The following is a 22543-nucleotide window of genomic DNA, read 5'->3' on the forward strand; positions in this document are numbered from 1 at the left end:
CATGACAGAAAACAAGGCAATGGAAAGAGAAAGCAGTAAATGACCACAATAAAAGATAAACTGACTTGGGCCTAAGGATACACAATGTCTCGACAATAAATATGAACAGCCTGAACTTGCTTATTAAAACAAAAAAGTAGTTGGCGAGATCAAAAAATAAAACCCAACCATCTGTTGTCGAAAAGAAATATATTTAGCACCAAGTCATTTTAATCAATGGGACGGGGGAGAATGGTCTGAGATTTAACCCACTTAACTCCAAGAGCAGAGATACTTTGGGTCTTTCCATTTGTTAGATGCAAATTCACACACTTGAATCCTGCCTTTCTTGCAAGACTGGGTTCAAGGGTCCCCTTCTCTGTGACTGCATCTCCAACTTCCCCAACTCCTAGGCAATGCTCAAGACTGCTACCCAGGAGCCCCATGAAAGTAGACTTTCTGGAGAACTTTGGTTGCCCAGCGTCTGATGGGGGTATTAGGTTTGTTAGGAGAAGGGGCTTGGGGATTCAGATGCTAGAACAGTTAAATGGCAAAGGGCCCTGAATGTAGTTCTGTGGAATCTATGGGATTGACAGCAGGATTCCTGATTAGTTTCTTCCCTGTTTGTTGACTTTGTCACAGTGCCTACGATGAGAGAACAGGGCACAGATGGCAGAGAGACTAGTCAGGAGAGTCCATTCCCACAGTGTTTGTCAGTGAGCAGTGGTATTTCTTTTTTCTTTTTGTCCTTTATTGTTGTTTAAAGAGCAAGCTTGGAATACCTTTATATTAAAAAAATTTAAAACCCTCCTCTCTGCACTGTTCTCTCCCCTCCATCCCCATCTTTTCTTCCTCTCTGCATTAGGGCAATGGAAATGGAGCAAAGGTTTCAGAGATTCTTGTGGTCAGGGTGTTGTCAGGACTCAGAGATTGGTTAGAGGTGGGGGTGAAGGAAAAGGAGGAGTCCAAAGGACTTAGGAATTTCTAGTTCAAGGGACAGGTGGTTTGTAGTTCCATTATATGAGAGAAAGAATTGCGGTGGGGGTACAATTTGGCTGAAGTGTGTAGGTGTGGTTCTGGACAAAGTGCACTTGAGGTTCACATAGAACATCCAGACCTGGAGTTAAGGAGTAAGGGCCTGGAGTTAGCACCATTAGCACAGGGGTGATTGGATCCACCATGAAAATGGATGATGTTGACCAGGGAGGGGCTGAGTTCCAGAAAATTCTCTTCTGATGGTAAAGAATGAAATCTTGAGGGAATATATAAATTCAGGGATAGAGAAAGAAAGAGAAGTCAGGAAAAGAAATTAAATGATTTAGACAACTTACAAAGAATAGAGTTTTTTTTTTAAATTTTGTTTATTTATTCATGAGAGACACAGAGAGAGGCAGAGACAGAGGCAGAGGGAGAAGCAGGCTCCCTGGGGGGAGCCCGGTGCAGGACTTGATCCCAGGAGCCCGGGATCACAACCTGAGCCCAAGGCAAACACTCAACCACTGAGCCACCCAGGTGCCCCAAGAAGAGTTTGATTCACAAGGGGAGAAAATACCTTGAGGAGGGTGAGGGTCAGTGATAAAACTTCCTCAAGGATGTTGAATGGAATGAAGACAATCGGAGATACCAGGGCACTGGGAAAGTCTTTTTTTGGTAAAATGATAAGAAGGGAAGACAGATGACAGGAGACTGAAGAGTGACAGGGAAGTGAGGACATGAAATAGGGGAAGACAGAGTTCTTAAGAAGTTTGGAGGCGAAGAGAAGGAAAGAGATGGTTTAGGTGGTCAAGGACGCTGGTGTCTTTTTGTTTGTTTTAGAGAAGAAAGAAGCCTGACTTGATTTGTAGAGTAGACAGAAGGAGCCAGTAGGGACAGAGAGAGAGGAATCATTGATTAGATAAGGTTCCAGAGAAGTTAGAAGGTAGTCACACAAATGGGGGTACTTACAATGTTACCAGATTAAAAAGAGAATTCTGAATAAAAATGAGGGGTGACTATAGATAGGCCTGTTGTAGACACAACCTACCTAAAATAGTAAATGTTTATGTCCCAAGCAACATAAAAAAATACAGGTAAGAGAAGTGGGGGGAAGCAAGAAGAAATACATGAGTGAGTAATTGCATAACAAATTCTATTCAAGGCAAGTCTGGACAAAGCACAGAGACGAGATCAAAACTTGCAAAAGGTAAGGACAAACAGACCTAGGAAAACAACCTAAATGCCAGAATTAAAAATATTTTCTTTTCACTAAAAACAGAGCTCTCCCCACCACTTATTCAATAAGGGAGACAAAGTCACTTTTAATAAACATGTACCTACAATATTCTTCGGCCATATCGGAAAACCAATTGTCAACTAAATTCCATTTACATAATACCCATAGGATTAGAAAATGTTTTCTTATCAATAATACTGATAAAGAAGCAAGCCACAGCCCAATCCCCGTGCCCTTACATTTTTAATTTTTTTTCTGTCCCTTACATTTCTTCTAGAATTGATTCCTTGAATTTTTTTTTTTTTTTTTTTTGGTCAAAAGTCTTTAGGAGCTCTCCCCAAGCTTGGCTGAGCATTGGATGTTTGCTCTTTATAAAGGCTGATCTGTTTGATGGTCTTCTTTAAAACATAAATTATGTTTTACATATATGGGCTCAAATGTATTGGAGAATCAAAATAGGAAGATATGGATCTTAAGACTTTATGATTAACCAAAAGTAAATCAAAATTAGAATGCCTAATCAAATAATTTCATTTATAATTACTGAATACAAAATGTCTACTACAATGACAAATAGATTAGGGTGATAAGAGAAAATGCGAATATTTACTTATGTTATATACAAAGAGCAGGAAAAGCACTTTGACACAGAACTGAGGAGAATATCAATGATAAAAGTTCTTAGAACATGGTGTTCATTACATTATTTCCTTTAGAATTTTTCAATTCACTTTTTTTTATTAACAAAATAAAAAATCAGGGACAAAATGGAACAGTGGTCAACCGCTTTGAAGACAAGAAAATTGGCAGGTCATAGAAAATGTCACCAAAAGTACTCTTTTTAATTGAGACAAATCTCTCTCCAGGCCCATCAATAGTAAAATACATGTTCCACTTAGAAAAACCAAACAAGATTAAAACCACATAAAGCATCTCAGAGCAATTAAGCAGCTCACGGGTGAAATTTGTGGTGATGTCTACTGGGGAGATCTTATAAGCCAGTCATCTTGATGTTTAGGTGGGAAAAATGAAATTTAATTAGCATTTAAAGGGGAAAAAAGGACCAAAACCAAACCAGAGAGTGATGGGGGTGATACATTCATGCTCAGAATTGGAAAATCCTGGCTTTCCATTTTTTTTGCTCTCATTGAAGGATCCCAGACAAGTAATGTTTCTGTGCTTTTTCCCTTATCTACATGGGAATAAGTGTATTGGTTCATAACCAATCCATAGGCCAGGAATAATCATGCTAAGGCCTTTCATTATGGTCTTGCTGAGTGTGAACCTCCTTTTTGCTAGAAAACATGCATTCCATAAATCTGGAAAGAAGAATCTCCTCTTCCAGACTCTCTGAAATTCTCCTACTGTAAAAAGTGATTGGGGTTAACTTTTTATGTACTTTCTCCACAAAGACTAGAGGAGACTCCCAGAGAGTAACATAATTGGTGATCTTGGGAGAAGGTTTTAATCATCCTGAATATCCAGGGTCCAGTTGGTTTTATTATTATTATTTTTAAAGATTTTATTTATTTATTCATGAAGGACATAGAAAGAGAGAGGCAGAGACAGAGGCAGAAGGAGAAGGTCCCCTGTGAGAACCCCGATGTGGGACTCAATTCCAGGACTCCAGGATCATGACCTGAGCCAAAGGCAGACACTCAACCACTGAGCCACCCAGGCATCCCTTCTGGTTGGTTTTAGATGCTTTACTCACTGTTTCTTATTGAGCATCTACTACGGGCACTGGGCACAAGTTACCAGTCATTGCTCAGAACTACTGGATAATCATATTTTACCATCCTAGTCTCTCCCTGGGATGAAGCAATTATTCACTACCTACATCAACAATCAAATGGATGTGGTGCCAGGGACAACATAAGAACATAAAGACTCAATCAATATAGAGAAAACCAGTAAGTGTGGGGTAACCTGGCTCAAGATAAAGACATTAAGAATAAATCAAGAGAAGTCAAAGTGTTTTGATGACAGGTTGGAACAGCACAGGTAGCCCCGTATCTCACAGCTCCACTCGTTCACCCCAGCCTTCTTATTGAGTAATACCTACGCTTTCCTTTCCCCATACTGGAGGGCACAGATGGGCGACAAAGACACAAAGGAGAAAATGAGAATGAAGTGGTTCAGAGGAATCATGTGCTAAGAAGTTCTAAGGTAGACAGCCACATGCTCAGCTCCCAGCTCCCTCCCTGGCTTCTACCTGATAAACCATAGAAATATGGTTGTCCTTCCCCACTCTCTTTCTTCATATCCCTCCCATTGCTCTTCTCTGACTCCTTTCCCCCCTTAAATCTTGGGAGATGGAAGAACAGAGAAAAGTTGACTCAAAACTAATCCCAAAAGAACTGTCCCAGATGTACTTCTTGGTAAGGTCTCTCTCTGAAGGCTGTTGATTCTTTGGTTGCTGTTTTTGTAAAGGATACTTCAGCCTCAAGTAGAGGCCTAGAGAATTACAGAAGGTTCCTGAATATCTCTGTCCAGGCTAGAGAAATGCTGTCAAGAGAGGAAAAGAAAAGGCAAGAACACTCACTTTCCCACAGAAAGTATTTTAAAGACATGGATTATCCAGCATGTCTCTATAAACAAACAAAAAACCCCAAAAAACAAACAAACCCCCTCCAAATCCTATAAAGTCAAGTAAAATCGTTAGTGATGAGTATCTACTATAGCCACCATCAGTTTCAGATAGATAGGTTATGATATGGACTTTTTATGAGCTCTGTATGCAGTTAGAATTCATTAGGGACTTGTAATTAAAGTGAGCACTATATTTATGACCACTTTATAGGACTTGGAGCCACATTTTTCCCATTTTAAATAATTATAATGTTTTAGTTGTATCTTAGCTTTTATGATGTACAGTTTGTCCTATCTGTGGTTTATTTGCTGTCAAGTTAGTAAAATATGAAGTTGCAAATTATATCCCTGTTCCTATGGGAAAATATAATCCAATTGATGACTTTCCAAGAGGAATCCTGTACACATGCAACTATAGGATATCCAGCCAAAGAAAATGATGGGACTCCTGTTGTTCGAATCACTTAAATCCAATTTGTGTGATGTGCTGCCCATTATTCTATACAGAGAATCCATCTGGACAGAGATGGGATAAAGCCGGAAGTTCTTCTGTACTGCGGCTTCCGTGGTTTCAAATGCATAATTACAAGCCTCAGAGGGTTGACAGTGGACACCAATGACAATTTCACAGCCTCAAGAAAGGACCGTTTTTCACAATTACATGAAAACTCTGCACAGGGAAGAAGCTACCTAATTGGAACATTTTTCAACAGCATTTAAATATCAGGCCAGCTGGATCTCCACAGCCCCTGTGAATTTAATCAGCTCATTCTTCCCAGAACCTATATTCTATAATCATTGAATGCCTGCGCTACATCTGTCACCCAAATCTGGTTGTGATCACGTCTTGTCATTAACCGTTCCACACACCCGCAATGAACCATTCTGTGGTAGGCCTCAAAGGCACTCATTGTGTGAAGGGGTATGCAAAAGAAACGATATCTTTGAAATGAAATGCCTTACCGACACCATATCACCTGTTCGTCCTCTAACACACCTTCCCCAAATTCCCATCAGGAATACTTTTTTCAAGGCTAATTCTACGTGGTTGATCTATGACTTATATTTTACCAGTTATACCCTTCGTTGATACCTCAATCCATACTGAATAGACCACCAAATATCAAGCTCTTTTTGGTGTAAAGGACAGATGTACCACTAAATAAAAGTGTCATTCTGCTCTATTCTCTCTCGTATCTCTGCAATTATTAATCAAGCTTTTTTTTTTTTTAAAGATTTTATTTATTTACTCATGAGAGACACAGACAGAGGCAGAGACACGGGCAGAGGGAGAAGCAGGTTCCCTGCAGGGAGCCCTATGTGGGACTTGATGCCAGGACCCCGGGATCACAACCTGAGCCGAAGGCAGACGCTCAACCACGGAGCCACTCAGGTGCTCCCTTAATCAAGCTTTTATTCCTCAAACCGAAAGTGACCAGGAGCCTGAGCATCCCTTCTGAGCAAACTTGATATCAAATCAAATATGGTTCAGATCACACTGCGTCCTAAAAGCAAAGACATATCAACTTGAAAGATCTCTGAAGCTTTCAGAATCTTGTTGAGAGGATAGAAAATATGTATAAAAAATAATAGGGGAATGTTTTTGAAATGACATATAAACAGGTTACCTGTGCTTTGACAGAAATGACTCTACAGGCACTCAGCAAGTTCGAAGCTATGAAGAGGCCATCAGAAGGCACAGTTAATACAGTCCTAAATAGAGGACGGTGGACAGAAAAGCTGGAATGGTGGTCGTGGTGGGGGCAAGAGTGTGGTAACAGCTAAGACCAGCGCCAAAGGACAGGACTATGTGGATCATGACAAACAGCAGCATCCACACCACAGTCTTCCAAAGCATGTTCTTCCAAAGAAATGAGTTAATGATAGATACTGAAGTGCCACATGCTATGATGGCTATATAGCAGGTATCCAGGAAATGTTGGATTAAAAAAAAAGCTCAGAGAAATAAAAATTACAGAGGGCTAGAGTATGAAAGGTGAACAGGCCCTAATGAAGACCTGAAGCAACTACTTACAGGCCAATTTCTCTAATAAGTGATTCCAGATCAGGAAAACACTAGTTCTCCCAGCAGCCAATCCACCCAAATCTGACAAGAACATTTTTTTTCTTGTTTAATATATAAAAAGAAATCATCATCAAAGAAGAAGGACATTCTTTTCTCTTTAAAAATATTTTATTTCTTTATTTGAGAGAGAGAGAAAGAGCATGAGTGGAGGGAGGGGGGTCAGAGGGAGAAGGAAGGAGAAGCAGACTCCCCACAGAGCAGGAGACCGACGCAGGGCTCGATCCCAGGACCCTGAGATCATCACCTGAGCCAAAGGCAGACGTTTAACTGAGCCACCCAGATGCCCCAGAAGAAGTACATTCTCCAGGTATTTACCACTGGAAACCCAAATATAAAACTGTAGTGGGGGGAAATAATGTGAAAAAGATAAGGAAAAAAGCCTGTGTGTGTTTTCTTCTCTCCGTGTCTGGGAAATGTATCTCCTTCAAAATAAACTGTCATCTGTAAGATACTCTCTTCCTCAAGTTAGGAGAGGGGCCAGAGGATGTAAATTGGAGAATTTCAGCCTAGTATTCCAGCAGGGTTGACTTGCTCATGTTCAAAATTTATGTTTTACAACCTCTGGAAGGCACCGAGCATTTCAATTAGGGTGTGGGGTAGCCCGTCTTCTCCTAAGGACAACCATGTCAACTTTATTCTGGATTATTTGTAGCCTTAGTACTTAGGGAAGTGTGTGTATTTTCAATTAAGAGCTAACCACACAAATGAAAAGTACTGCACAGTGAAGCTGAAGTCTAGCCCTCGCTCGTCGGTGCACATAAACACTAATATCAAATGATGGTTTTGTCATGTGATCCGTCCCCCAGCACATACAAATATAGAACATGACCATAAAAAGTAACAGACCATGCCCTCTGCTAAGTAATTTATGACAGCGCATCCAGACTGGAATGCCAGCCGAAGTTACCTTCTCCCTGTCTGCTGAGTCCACACACACAGCTACACTGATAGAAGCGGCGTCCTGCAAAAAGGGCCCCAGTTGAGGCTCCCGACACTGTGAGCAGTGGCAGATCTGAAGGCCAGAAAAAGTGTGGCTCTTAAAAAGATCTGCTGAATGCCTCAACCACTTCTTTTTAAATGAATTTGTGACTCAAGTCATACAAGGAAAACCTGTGGTCTTTTTAATTTTTTTTTTCAGCAGATGTATGGTGACCAGCAACCAAATATTTAGCATCACGGTGGAGAATGATAAATAGTCGGTAACTGTTTTATTAAAGATGAAAAGTGATCACAATGCTTGAAGGTATGGAGAATGAAACACGGCCTGTTTCCCTGGCCATATACATAGTTCTGGCCTTTATGGAGAATTTGCCTTCAAGGCAGTCTGGGGTGGAACAAACTTCATATGAAATAGTTGATAAAACAAAGGACGTTATCCTTCTTTATTAACCTTTACCCCTCAGATAATCCCCCAAATCCCTTGTGTGTGATAACCACCTCACTTCCTTTGGGCAGTCATTCATTATCTAATTCGTGTCTTACACAAAGAGAGATGAGCTAATGTGCCTTATCAGATTAAAAAAAAAAAGTCACCATGAGTGATGTCCAACAGGACAGGATCTTAGCAAATCCTTTCTGCCTCCAAAGTCCTGGGTTTCTAAATACCTTTAAAGCTACTAACCCATGGTCACCGCCCATGGGCCCATTCACAGCTTAATGTTGCTAAAACAAACAGTCTGGGCAGAAGAATGAGAGAATTACTCTCCTTTCTGATTATCCCCCTCTCTGCATCCTGATAAACTAATGATTAGCTTTCCTGTTGGCATTCAGCACTGACTGGGTAGCTTCAGGCTGTCAACTCAAGCAGAACCTGATGATATCACACAAACCTCTTCCTCTCCTTCCTTCCCTGGTGCTTTGGTTTTCGTTAACCAGCATCTATATCCAGCCTTCACATGCTAGCTGGGGCGGGGTTGGGGGGGATATAATTACCAGGGTAATTTTCTTGCCATGGAAAGGCTCATACAAAAAGCAAGACTTCTATTTGCCCCCACTTCTCCACCTACAACACCAAGTGCTACTCAGAAAGCTGCTGGTTATAAAAAGGCAATCCCATGGGTATCAGGAAGCAATCAGGTTTTACCCGCCCTTCATAGACTGTACTTGAGCACAGATTTTAGTTGGGCTTACCTCTATAGTCTTCCCTAGAGATTAAAAGCATATATTGCCTTTGAATTGGTAGTGAAGAGAGAACCAGTCCATTTAGCAACATCAGTAAGAGCAGAAACTTATGCATATTTCTGAAGTATGAATATAGAAAATTTGGAAAAGGCTGTAAAGTGAGCCGCTGGTTAGATTCGAAAGTGCTACCTCTCCCAGGTCAAAGGGAGATACCATCACTTAATGAAAACGTAACTGAGTATGATACAAAGGATAAAAACTTTTTTCTCTCTCTTCTGGTTTTTTTTTTTTCTACTTCCAAGACAAATGTAGAATTGCATATTTAAAAATCCATTTGAAATACTTGCTTGGCACATATTAAGTGGTTACTCAGCAGAATATTTTCTTGATGTCTTGATTTCTAAATGTCCTCAAGGGGAAAAAAAACTTTATAGCAATATTTTAAAGCAGGCATTCATTTTACATTAGGGCCAGAATTACTTTATTGCATTATGTTATCTGTCATATGCCCCCTAACAATAGAACTTAGCAGCACTAATCATGGCCAAATCTCTCAAGAAAATTCAGCAACTCCAGTTGAGCAATGCAGTGACATTTTCTGGGCATGGGCTTAGGGAACACTTGGGAGTTTGGCTTTGTGCACTCGTTTGCTTTTCCTTTACAATTTCCAGACCTGCCACCAGCACCACCTAATTTACCCAAGGCATGCTCTGAGATCAGAGTCATGCAACTGTTGTGTTTGGTATTCTAAAATATCAGACAATAATTTGACACCTTGTAGTTATGGTAAAACACTACAGAGGCTAAAAGGATGGAATCACTCTAATTAAAAAATAAAAAACACTTTAAGATATTTGTATGCATGAACCTATATCTGTATCCCTATATATCCAGACACGATAAAAACAAATTCAGTTGTTGGATTTGAAGGGTTTCTTGTCCTTCTCTGGTTGTTTATGAGGGGATTAACTTGGAAAAGCCCAAATGAGTGTTTAGAAAGATAGTATTTTTCCACTGAGATAGACCTCATGTTAGCCAAGCTGAGATACCCATGCTGGCAGATTGGCTAGATACCCACCCAAACCTGTGAATTCTTCCTTCCTGCATTAGGGTGATGAAATTTCCCAGCATCCCTTGCAGCTAGGCATGGCCACAGAACAGAATGAAGGCAGAGGTGACATATGCCACTTCTAGGCCTGGCGCATCAAACCTTTCCAGAAATGATCCAGCCTTCTCCTTCCAAATGCAATGGCTGAGGACCTAGAGGAAGTGGGACCACAAGAGAAAGAAGTCTGGATCCTTGAATGACCATGTAGAAGACTATCAGCCCAAACCATCAGAGCAGACCTACATGAACAAGAGAAATATGTCCACTATGGTGTCTCTGAGATGTGAGGGTTATTTCCGGAAGCAGTTGGGCTCCCCTGACTAACATTGAATTCTTCTGTTCAGTCACCTAACACCCCCATGCTTTTTCTCATTTAGTCCTCACAATACCTCTCTGAGGTAGGAACGATGATCCCCATTTTATTTCTTATTTTTTTAAGTAGGCTCCACACCCAGCGTGGGGCTAGAACTCACAACCCCAAGATCAAGGGTCCCATGCTCTACTGACTGAGCCAGCTATGCAACCCTTGCATTTTAAAGACAAGGAAAAATGGGCTGAGTTTAACTGTCTTCCCTCAAGTGGGCAACTTGACAACTTGGTTTGGTTGTAGTGGCTGAGTGTAAATGTAATGTGGGCTTTACCAGATTAGTTTGCTGGTGATCACTCAGAAAAAGAGAGTAAATTCTTCAATTTAAGGAGACACTTATGAATTGTTTTTCTTGCATTTGAATTCATATTGCTAATAAGTAAATCTGAGTTCCAAAGTTTCTCCTCCGGATGATGCTCACAAATTAATATGTTTTATAAAAGTCTCAAATATATTTATGCCCACTAAGCAATCTGGAGCTGTCATGCACCAAGTAAATATCTAACGTCCTAAGGTTTTTGTACTAAGCTTTCTTGCTTAGTTTAAGATGAACAGATTATTAATAAATTAGATTAATGTTCCACACATTTAAAAATTTGTTAAATGGGTGCTTTGAGCAGAGCACTGGGTGGAGGCATGCGTATTCACTCATAGATGGAGGAATGGTCAGAAGAGTCTCTCATTTCCCTTCCCTTCTAATTTTCAGACTGCATAAACAAGGAAAGGTCAAACAATCAGTTCTAGATTCCTGGTGTATATACAGGAAGGTACTGTTTCCTTTTAAAGTGCAAGTCCAAATAGAGATAAAAAAGAAGAGCAATTAGAAAAAAACTCTCTCTTTCACTTCTGGAGGCATAAAAAACCCAGACTTCCTGGATTTTTTCAACAGAATAAAATCCACAGTGGCAGTCAATGACCATAAATCATCTTTCCTGAACTTGGAAACTTAGGATTAACTTTTTCTCCATGTACTGATGCACATTAATTCCATTTGAACACATACAAACACACACATACACACACATACTCATGCTGGGGCTTCCCATCTGCTTTTGTAAGTTAACCAGGGCTAGAGGTGGTGGGTCTGGGAGGGAAACCTCCCGGGAACCTTGTGGTGATAGCCTTCCTTGGGGGTGACGCCCATACATGGTTTCAGAGGCACTCATCTACTGGAGATTACATTTCAGCTCAGGGCAGAGTTTTTTGGGTCACCCAGGGTGGAGATGATTAGAGATCATGTTTCACGTCTTTCCCAGGTGATGTGAGATGTTTCAATGCCAAAACCATGGCTCCCAATTGAAGTGAACACTGTCTAAGGTTTTATTTTGACATGTACCTCCTATAAATGACTGTGCAGGGTGGCTCTTCTTGCATGTAGTGTCTGTGAAAAAGACTTTGTATGATAGGAGGACAGGCCCAAGTCTAGGTCTGGTGGCCAAGTAGTGGACATGTCACTGAACTTCATTTTTCATTCTTTGAGTGAAAAATAACGTTTTTCCTAATAACCACCTGTTGTAAAAATAAATGAATAGTAGAGTGTGCCAGGTTCCTTTGAAAAATTCTGCACTTATGGAATAGGGGCTTGGCCATTTCCCATGTGAGAATCTTTCCCTTAACTGGAAAAAGGCAGGCTTGATAAACTGTCACTAAAATTCCTAGACTACAATACTGTAAGGACTAGGACATTCTTCTGCCTAAAGATTATTTTTATAAATTACAATAAGGGGAGAGAAGAAATGCCTGAGACGTTCTGCCCATGTTTTATAACTTGTTCTGTATCATGAGCGTTGGAATATATTCCATATATAATATATGGAATATATCATCATATATTTGAAGGCTTTCAAAATGCAAGATGTGATGACCCATTACATTAGTCAATCGTGAAATTGGTTTAGTGGGTCAAGAGAATGGAGTGGAAGAAAGATATCAGCATACCTGGTAAGGATAACTGTTGTTTTGTGAAACTGGATGGTGAAATAAAATATACTTTTTCCATGGGTCATGGTTGAAAATTTTGAAAGCCCTAATATTAGAGAATATAAGCTATGTGTTTCTTAGTCCAAAGTAAGACAGGAAATTTGAAAATGGATGTCATCATTGTCAATTAGGGCTGCAGACACATCTCTTATCCTGCTTTTCCCAGAAATGATGGAGGGGTGAGGGTAGAAGGATAGGAGCATGGCCAGGGAGGAGAAAGCAAATGAGGGAGGCTTCATGTTTTCATCCGTGGCTCAAGGCCTTATTAAAAAATCCAATTAATTATTTTAAAATTTGACAAGGAGAAGGGAATGAAGGCAATCTGTATTTTGTTGCTGCATAACAAATGACCATAAGTCAGTGACTTAAAACAGCACCCATTTATCACCTCACAGTGTCTGTAGGTCAGAAATTTGGGCAAGGTCAAGCCAGGCTCTCTGCTCAGGGTCTTGGGGCTGAATTGAGGTGTCAGCAGTGTCCCATCTGGAGCTTGAAGCCCCTGTTGGGCTTATGTGGTTGTTGGTGGGATTCAGTTCCTTGCAGCTGTAGGACTGAAATCCTTGTTTACTGCTGGTTGTCGGCAGGGGTCCCTGTCAGTGTCTAGAGGCTCTGAGAACTTGGTAACTCAGGTCTTCAGAGCTGGAAGAAGAATTTCTCTCCAGATACCATGACACTCTTACATGAAAGAAAAATCACAGCAGTGATACCTCATCATCAGGCTCATAACTGAATCAAAGGAATATTACTCCACATCTTCACAGGTGCCACTTACTTAAAGGGAGGGGAGGGCAGCTCCAGTTTGGTGCTGCTTTCACCTGGGGTATGGTCCTGGGCACCTGGGATTGAGTCCTGTGTTGGGCTCCCTGCGTGGAGCCTGCTTCTCCTTCTGCCTGTGTTTCTCTCTCTCTCTCTCTCTGTCTCTCTGTCTCTCTGTATCTGTCTTGAATAAATAAATAAAATCTAAAAAAAAAAAAAAAAAAAAGGAGGGGATTATACTGGGCATGTGCATTAGGCCATAGGAATTTTAGAGCCAGCTTGGAATTTTGTATACCGCAGCCTCTCAATAGTTAAAATCCACCTAAAGCAACAACCCATCCAGCATCTTGAACAGCCTAAAAGAAATGTACATGTGCATTTTCCAAACTGATGTGTTGGCCTTCTGTAGGACATGAATACATGTCCCTCTTCAAAAAGCCTCCATGGTCAATTAAGTTTGGGAAAACATAGGTTGTTTTTTTTTTTTTTTTAAGATTTTATTTATTTATTCATGAAAAACAGAGAAAGAGAGTCAGAGACATAGGTAGAGGGAGAAGCAGGCTCCCCACAGGGAGCCCAATGCACGACTCAATCCCAGGATCCTGGGATCATGCCCTGAGCCTAAGGCAGATACTCAACTGCTGACCCACCCAAGTATCCCAAAACATTGGTTTAATAACACTTAACATATTTCTTTACTAAACAGCGTATGGAATCTCCCCAAACATATTTAACCCAGAAATTTTTTTTTAGTTTGTGATAACTGAATTCACATTATTAACATTAATATTACTGTAATACTAATATTATATCAGAAGCTCTTGTATCATCATTTTATTTCCTCTGTGATGCCTTTCCCACTCACCTTTATCTATGAGATCCCTTCTCTGGATTTTGGTAACACTAATGGTTTACCTTGCTTGATTGGCAGTTGCTTATAATTGATACATATAAAGTACTTGTACTTTCTGATGGTCACCTCCTCCTACTAAATTTAGTTTCTTTGAAGGCTGGCACTCTGGCTTAAAGCCACAGTGTAGAGCACTGGAGACAGCTGTGCAGTGTGAAGCATGGTGGTCGAGATTTCTGGGGACCAAGGTTATCTCATCAGCTTAGGGACTAATAAGCAAACCAATTACCCTCTCTCTGAACCTCTCCTGGCTCACCTTTAAATCTAACGTGTTGCAATAGATTATTTCTAAGATCTCTTCCCACCAAATAATCTGTATCTACCTGTCTCCACGCTCTGTCCCATCTTATTGTCTTTAAGGTGCCTGGCCCATGGTATGCACTTAGTAAATATTTGTTGACTGAGGACTTTCAAGCTTGCATTGTTGTGGGTTCCTGTCTTTTAACAGTGCTGTTCTGTGTCTTAGGAGGTGGCTAGCTTCCAGGGGCTCACCTCTAATTTTGGGCATCAAAACTACAACCATAAGGCTACAACTGACCACTAATGTTGCTTTGATATTGCTTTATGGCTCTGCAGCATAACTGTGGCCCTCTTCATATGGGATAGAAGGCACCTCTCCTGGGAGGTCCACCCGCCCTAATATATCTTCCTTCCCAATCCCTGAAACTCTTCTTAAAGATATATTTTCTACCCTTTTCTCTCAGAGCCCTATTACAACTCTAAGGAAATAAAGGTAGGAGTCACTATTTAGTAACTCACCCAGTAGAAAGTAAGCCACCTTGTAATATGCATGTAAGTGGGGGCAAGAAATTAACCTCTGCTGTTGTGAGTCACCAGGACGTTGGAGATGTTTGTTACTGCAGCACAACATTGTCTGCTTTGATACAGAAATGTCAGGAGGAAAGAACAGGGTTTTGTGCTTGTGGAGATGTCAGATGGTGATGTCTAAATTCTTGCTGCTCACAGTTTAGCAACAGACCAGCAGCATTAGCATTACCCAGGAGCTGGCTAGAAATGCACTCCCGGGCCCTACCTCAGATCCACTGAACCAGACACTTTAACAAAATCTGCAGGTGATTCAAAGGAAGATTAAAGTTTGAGAATCAGTGACTTAGAGGCAACTAGAAATGACAACCTGAAGCATCTAAAATAAGTTGGAGCTAAAGATGTAAGCAAATACAATCCACATTCCATAGGTTCTCAAGTGCAGTCCCTGGACCACCAGCATCACCATCACATGGGAACTTTTTAAAGAAATGCAGAGTCTTGGGCCTTAACCAAGACCTTCCAAATCAGAAACTGTAAAAGGGGCCCAGAAGTCTGTGTTTTAACAACCCTGGATGTGATTCTCATACACACTGAAGTTTGGGAGCCACTGCCACAAACCAGTAAATTGAAATTATAGGAGTTCTTATTCTCCTGAAAGAAGGAAGAGAGGAAGATGTGGATGGTTATAACATTGTTCCCATAAGAAATACCACCTGTTTGATGGTGGTTTCCTTTATGCTGTATCTTCTAGAATGTACATGGGGAAAATCAAGGCCTGACTGTTTTCACCACTGTACTGATGACCTCTTAAATCTGCTTTTCTATCTAGTGGAAGAACTAGGACAGCGCTGTGGGTAAAGATGTTGGGGACACAAAGAGAGGTAGACATCAAAAAATTGCTTTCCATTGTGCCAACCTGATCCTGCCGGAGCTTACTGCGCTTGGAGCATTGTGATGAGTGCTACAGAAAACATTTCCTGGGTACAAGCCCCCTGGAACAGATCCACTCCTCCCCCTTTTATCAAGAATGTATGCAGTAGCATAAGAAGGGGGAGCTACAGTTGTCACACTCAGGAATCTGCACAGCTACATGTGTGTTCCTAACTGCAGCTCATTTGGGGATGCCATGGTTCCAATGCATTCATTTGTTTGCTTGCTTATTCTACTTTACCTAATATTTAATGAGCCATTGGAGAGATCTCTTGTGTTTAAAAAAGGGATTGAGGGGGGGCACCATCCTGGAAAGTCGTGGCTCTTGCCTCTAAGACTTCCAGTGATGCACTGAAATCACTTCTCTTCCCACTTTAATCACAGAAATGCCAGGCTGAGGCTGTTTCCAGAATGCATCCCGTTGTGATTTTTCAGTTTTCTCTTTTGCAAAGGGGGTTGGGGGATCAGGAGCAGGGATTGAGAAAGCCACAGAGAAAAATGCATCCACAGCAGAACACACAATATCTCCATCCTTACAAAGCTGCCTATCTCGGCTGGACGCGAACTCCCCATTTCACAGGAGGGAAGTGATACATCCATGGCAGCTCTGGCTGCAAGTTTGAATTACCCGATAAACCCACAAAACTCTCAAGGCCAAGACCACTCCTTGGACCAATTAAACCAGACCCTCTTGAAGTGAGATCCATGCTCTGGTATTTTTTAAAAAATATTCTGGGTGATTCCACTGCACACAGGTGGTTGTTCCAGGGAAGGATGAAGGGTGAGAGTCTTGTTCCTTTATGGAACTGAACTTCCTCCCCTGAAAGTCAAAGTCCTACTTTCTCAGGATTCTCAGCAAAACTTTTTCAATTTCAAGAGTTTTAGAATTTAAAGTGAGCTATTCAGTTTAAGCTATTGTATTATAATGAATATCCAATTATCTTTTTTCTAAATTTTTTTTCCAATGAAGACATACTAATTTATCACATATCACCAGCATAGCATGACACTTCACATTTTTCACATTCTTAGTATATGACATTGTCAGACTTTTATGCATTTGCCATCCTGGTAACCATGCTGTGGTACTTCCCTGGGGCTTATATTAGTTTTCTATTACTGTATAACAAATGACAAACATATTATTTTCCAGTTCTGAAAGAGAGAAATCCAAAATAGGTCTCAAATCATGGGGTCAACAGAAATGCATTCCTTTGAGGGATTCTACAGGTGAATTTGTTTCCTTGCTTTTTCTAGCTTTTTCAGGCTGCTTCATTCCTTGTCTTGTGGTCCATTCCTCCATCTTCAAAGCCAGCAGCATGACATCAGATTTCTGTCCAATGATCAGAGTCATCTCTCAGATGACTCTTCTTGTTCTCCTCTACTTATAAGGATCCTTACAATTACCTAAGGCCCACTCCAATAAACCAGGATAATCTCCTCACCTCAAGGTCAGTTGATGAGCAAACTTTATTGCTCCTTTGCATTGTAAGTGAATATAACTGCAATTTCTGGGGACTCCAAATATCTTTCATATTTATATAGTTGTCACCAAACATCAGATGCAGAATATTCAGTCAAAAGAACAGTTCTTATTTTTTTTTCTTATTTAACAATGTATGCTGGTCGTAGATCTACTTATTAATGAATAATTTAATTCACTACACAATCAGCATGGTCAAAATATTGTTATTAGGAATCCTTGGTAGAGAGCATGATGATGTTATTTACATGATATAGTTTGGGCCGGATAGGGGGGAAGGGGGGTGCTGGGTTTAGAAAGCGGGAAATTTATAACAGCCTGGGGAATGAAAAGGACTCTTGCCAACCCACCACTTTGCTCTTAACATCCACTATTATGTTTATATTAAAGTTTACTCTGGGCCTTATATGGCAATGTTATGGTAGGTTAAAAGTTGTTAGAAACTGCACTGACACTCTCTAAATGATCCACACATACAATACATTTAACAAGCACTTAGCCTATCTGTGCTAACTATGAAACTGGAGCTAATCAAATTCATACATATAATCTATAGATGTGAATAGGTTTTAATAACAAAATAGCACAAAATGTGAGCTAAAAGTTAGAAGTCAATATTTCCTTGGTTATAAAACGGTTGTGAGACTAGTAAAAGGAACAGGCTACATTCTCTTTTATGGCTAATATTCCATGGTGTGTGTATATCTATTTACTATCTATCTATCTATCTATCTATCCATCTATCTATCTATCTATCCAATTATCTATCTCATTACATATTCTTTATCATGATGACAGAGGGTAACTACACTTGATCATGGTGAGCACTGCATAATGTATAGAATTGTCAATTCACTATGCTATACATCTGAAACTGCTATAACATTGTATGTGTCAACTATACTTCAATAAAAGAAAAGAATAGGCTGCAGATGACATAAATAAATTGACCCTTTAAACTGGTGATATCAATTGTTACAGTATGAATTTGGCCATAACAAGATTATGAAGCAAAAGAAATGTTCCATACCATGACCTGGATTAGAGACAGACTTATGTGCTCTACATCTCATTTTGGGGATCTCTCTCAGAGTGAATGGTTCTGCTGCTTCCATGTTGTCTGTTTTACACTATTGTCCATTCTCTAGACAGCCCTGCCTCTCAAAATAACACTCTTACCTCTTGGGGTTGTTGGTGCTGAGAGGCCATCAGAAGGAAAGCCCGCTGGGCCTGGAATGCGCTATGCACCATCTCTGCCTGGGAGGAAAGAGGAAGAGGGAATTTAGATGTTTGAGCTTCAGAACAAAGAGTGACCATATGATCCAGCAAGTCTATGCCTAGGTATAAACCCCAAATTGAAAGCATATGTCCACACAAAAACTTGCTAATGGATGTTCACAGCAGCATTATTCACAACAGTCAAGATGTAGAGACAACCAGAATGTTCATCATGGGATGAATGGATAAACAAAATGTGATATATCCATACAATGGGATATTATTTGGCATTAAAAAGAGATGAAGGGCTGATACATGCTACAATGTGGGTAACCCTTGAAAACATGCTGAGTGAAGGGAGTCAGTCAAAAAAGACCACATGTGTATGATTCCATTGATATGAAATGTCCAGAATAAGCAAATCTACAGAGACAGAAAGGACTTTCGTGGTTGCCTGGGGCTGGTGGGAGACAGGAATGGATTTCTTTTGGGGGTTTCTTTTGGGGCTGATGCTGGAATAAGATAATGCTGATGGTTTCACAACTTGGGGAGTCTTCTAAAAACTACTGAATTGTTCACGTTAAAAGACTGAATGTTATTTTGTATCAATGATATCTCAATAAGTTATTAAAAAATGTTTGAGCCCCAAAGTGCAATTGTTTTCAGAGAGTATTTCTCCTCTCCTTGTTCACAGTGTGCCCAAACCACTTCCATGCCTTATAGTGGAAAGAAACTTGTCCCTTAAGTCATCCCCATAAACATGTTTACTGTGAACCAGCGGCTTCCACAACTATTTATTAAGACAGATCTAGAGATGTCAGTGCTACCTGGACTGAACCCCCCAGTCACTCGTGCAGGAGGGAATGTTTCAGATACACAGCATCATATGCTCTATCCTCATTCTCTACTTATACTTAACTATTAATTCTTTAATTTTTCAAATTTAAAAAGTTACAGAAGAGTACCAATAAGAAAATAATTCCAAATTTTTGTATCATGCACAAATGACCATTTTTGGCACACATTTTCTAGTTTTTAAGAAAATCCATGCAGCTGTTTTCATAAGACAAAGAGTAATGATTTAGAAAACTTTTTTAAATGCGGAAAGTCACAAACATTAAAATTTTTAAAAATGCCTCAAAACCCAGAAATAATCTTTATTAACAATAGATGAACATCACTGCACCACCTTTTAAGATATATATGCTCAGAGACTTTTATAAGATGGGACCGACCAGAGGTACCATTTCTTTAAAATAAAGAGTATAAATAGTAATTGTGTTGAATAGTAGAGATGAAGGAGAAGGAATTGGTTAACTTAAAAGTTTCTGCTCTGTAATAATTACTATGTCCTAAATGATCATTCCAAGGTAAAAAAATAGAAGTAAAATATGAAGAGATTGAAATAATTATGTATTTGCATTTTAAATCACCTGGTATCATTTCAGACAATATTGATTGACTCCTTGCTGATAAAGATGAGAATATAAGTATGTTTCTACATTTTTTTCTATCTCTGACCCCTTATCTTCCATATATTTAGTTTTTTTATTTTGCTTAATTCATAGCATTTATAGTCTAGCTGTAACATTAATCCACAGACTTCAGGATTAGCTCTACACTTAAACACACCTCCTGGTTCTTACCAGTCATTTTGCCATGACGTCTCCATTTCTGGATTATTTTGATTTTTTTTTTAATTGGCTGAACCTCATTATTGATTCTTTTTTCCAAAAAGATCTCAAAGCTGCTTTTAGTTCTTCAAGTCTGGACACATCTCCCTGTTGTCTTTCTATTTTAACAGCACCTCGGCTGAACATAACTTCCTTGGGTAACATTCTTCATCGGCTTTCAGATAACATGGCACTAAATGTAGCAACGGAGAAATCTGAAGCCAGCTTGGTTTTTTTCCCTCTTGCAGAAAATTAGCTTTTTCTAGTTTGACACCTGAAGAATTTTTTTTTTATCTTTAGGGTTTAACACCTTAACCATGATGTGTTTGTGTTTTGAGCATTTTATATCATATCTACTGGAGTAGGTTCGGTCCTTCATTCATTTCTAGGAAAATTTTCTTGAAAGATATTTTCAAGATACCTCTGTTTCACTTCTTAGAATCTCTATTCAGGGACTCCAATTATTATCCAGAGATTGTGTAATATTTGACTGTCTTAATATCTTCTATATTCTCTGTTTTCAATTTCTTTGTTTTTCAACTGTATTTACTGTGATCACATGGATACTATTCTCTATTGTGAGTTAACAGATTTTCAATAGGATCTCATATATATTCACATTGCTAATTTGTATCATTTTTGCATGAATGTCATTTTTGTTCTTGATTTGTTAGACTTTCTCATTTCATCTCATTTCATTTCATTTATTTATTCATGACAGACACTGAAAAAGAAGCAGAGACATAGGCAGAGGGAGAAGTAGGGAGCCTGATGCAGGACTTGATCCCAGGACCCCAGGATCACTACCTGAGCCAAAGGCAGACGCTCAACTACTGAGCTACCCAGTGCCTGATTTGTTAGCCTTTCAATTTCCTTTGCATTTCACTCTTATTGTTTTATCACCTTGTCCTTAAGCTATTAAAAATACATTTATACTCTTATTAATTCTGACAGTGTAACTTACACTCTTATTAAACCAATTGTGAGGAATCTGTTTCTGTTCCTTACATTTTATTTTCTTTGAGTGTGAGCCCATGCCTTCCCTTTGCATGCTATGTTCCTTTCTGATCCATTACTTCCAGCTGTTATAAAACTGATTCTATGAATCCTTTGCTACCGCATTGGGGTTTGACTTATTTTCCATTTAAATGAAGTATTTGTGCTCTATCAACTCTTTAAGGGCCTGATAGAATGGGACAGAAGAGGGATGTCCAGTGAGGTGACATCCTGTCTTTGAGAACTGGAGTGCTACTCATTCTTTTAGGAATATTTTTAATATCCTAAACCACAATTTGCTCCACATTGTATAAATAATGCTGTGATAAATGTGGGGTGAATATGTTTTTGAATTATTGTCCTCATTTTCTTTGGATAAATACCTAGACCCGAAATTGCTGGATCATGTGACAGTTCTATTTTTAATTTTCTGAGGAACGATCACACTGTTTCCTACAGTGGTTGCACCAACTTACATTCCCACCAACACTGCACATGGGTTCCCTTTATCTCTACATCCTTGCCAACACCTGTTATTTCTTGTTTTTTTGGATAATAGCCATTCTGACAGGTGTGAGGTAATATCTCATTGTGGTTTTGACTTGCATTTTACTGATAGTAATCATTGAGCATCTTTTCATATGCCTGTTGGCCATCTGTATTTCTTTGGAAAATGCTATGCAAGACCTCTGTCCATTTTTAAATTAGATTGTTTTTGTTTCTTTTTTATATTAGGTTGTATGAGTTCTTTATGTATTTTGGATATTAATCCCTGGTTCAATACATCATTTACGAATATCTCCAGTTCAGTAGGTGATTGCTCCTTTCACTATGCGAAACTTCTTAGTTTGATATAGTCCCACTTGTTTATTTTTGCTTTTGCTGTCCTTGCCTGAGGAGACAAATTCAAAAGAATATTGCTACCACTGATGTCAAAGAGCTTACTGCCTATGTTTTCTTTTAGGAGTTTTATGGTGTCAGGTCTTACATTTAGGTCTTTAATCCATTTTGATTTTATTTTTGTGTATAGTGTGAGAAAGTGCTATACTTTCATTCTTTTGCATGTAGCTGTCTAGTTTTCCCAGTACCATTTATTGAAGAGACATCTTTTCCCCATGGTATGTTCTTGTCTCCTTTGTCATAGACTAACTGACCCTGTACGTGTAGATTCATTTCTGGGCTTCCTATTCTTTTCCATTGTCTATGTGTTTGTTTTTGTGTAGTACCATCCTGTTTTGATTATGACAGCTTTGTGGTGTAGTTTGAAATCTGGGGCTGTGATACTTCCATTTATGTTCCTTTTTCCCCATATTACTTTGGTAATTCAGGGTCTTTTGTGGTTCCATAGAAATTTTAGGATTATT

At 39.5% G+C, this 22543-nt stretch overlaps 1 protein-coding gene across 1 annotated transcript in view; it reads right to left on the reverse strand.

The window, feature by feature from the left end:
- Nucleotides 1–22543, reverse strand: part of CAP2 (cyclase associated actin cytoskeleton regulatory protein 2) — a 146474-nt gene that overhangs the window by 69657 nt on the left and 54274 nt on the right. The window contains exon 4 of the mRNA XM_041771023.1: nucleotides 18472–18549. Coding sequence (XP_041626957.1) covers nucleotides 18472–18549 — 78 coding nt within the window. The remainder of the gene's footprint in view (nucleotides 1–18471; nucleotides 18550–22543) is intronic.

The sequence above is a fragment of the Vulpes lagopus genome, chromosome 10, assembly GCF_018345385.1.
Source record: "Vulpes lagopus strain Blue_001 chromosome 10, ASM1834538v1, whole genome shotgun sequence".
Taxonomy (NCBI): domain Eukaryota; kingdom Metazoa; phylum Chordata; class Mammalia; order Carnivora; family Canidae; genus Vulpes; species Vulpes lagopus.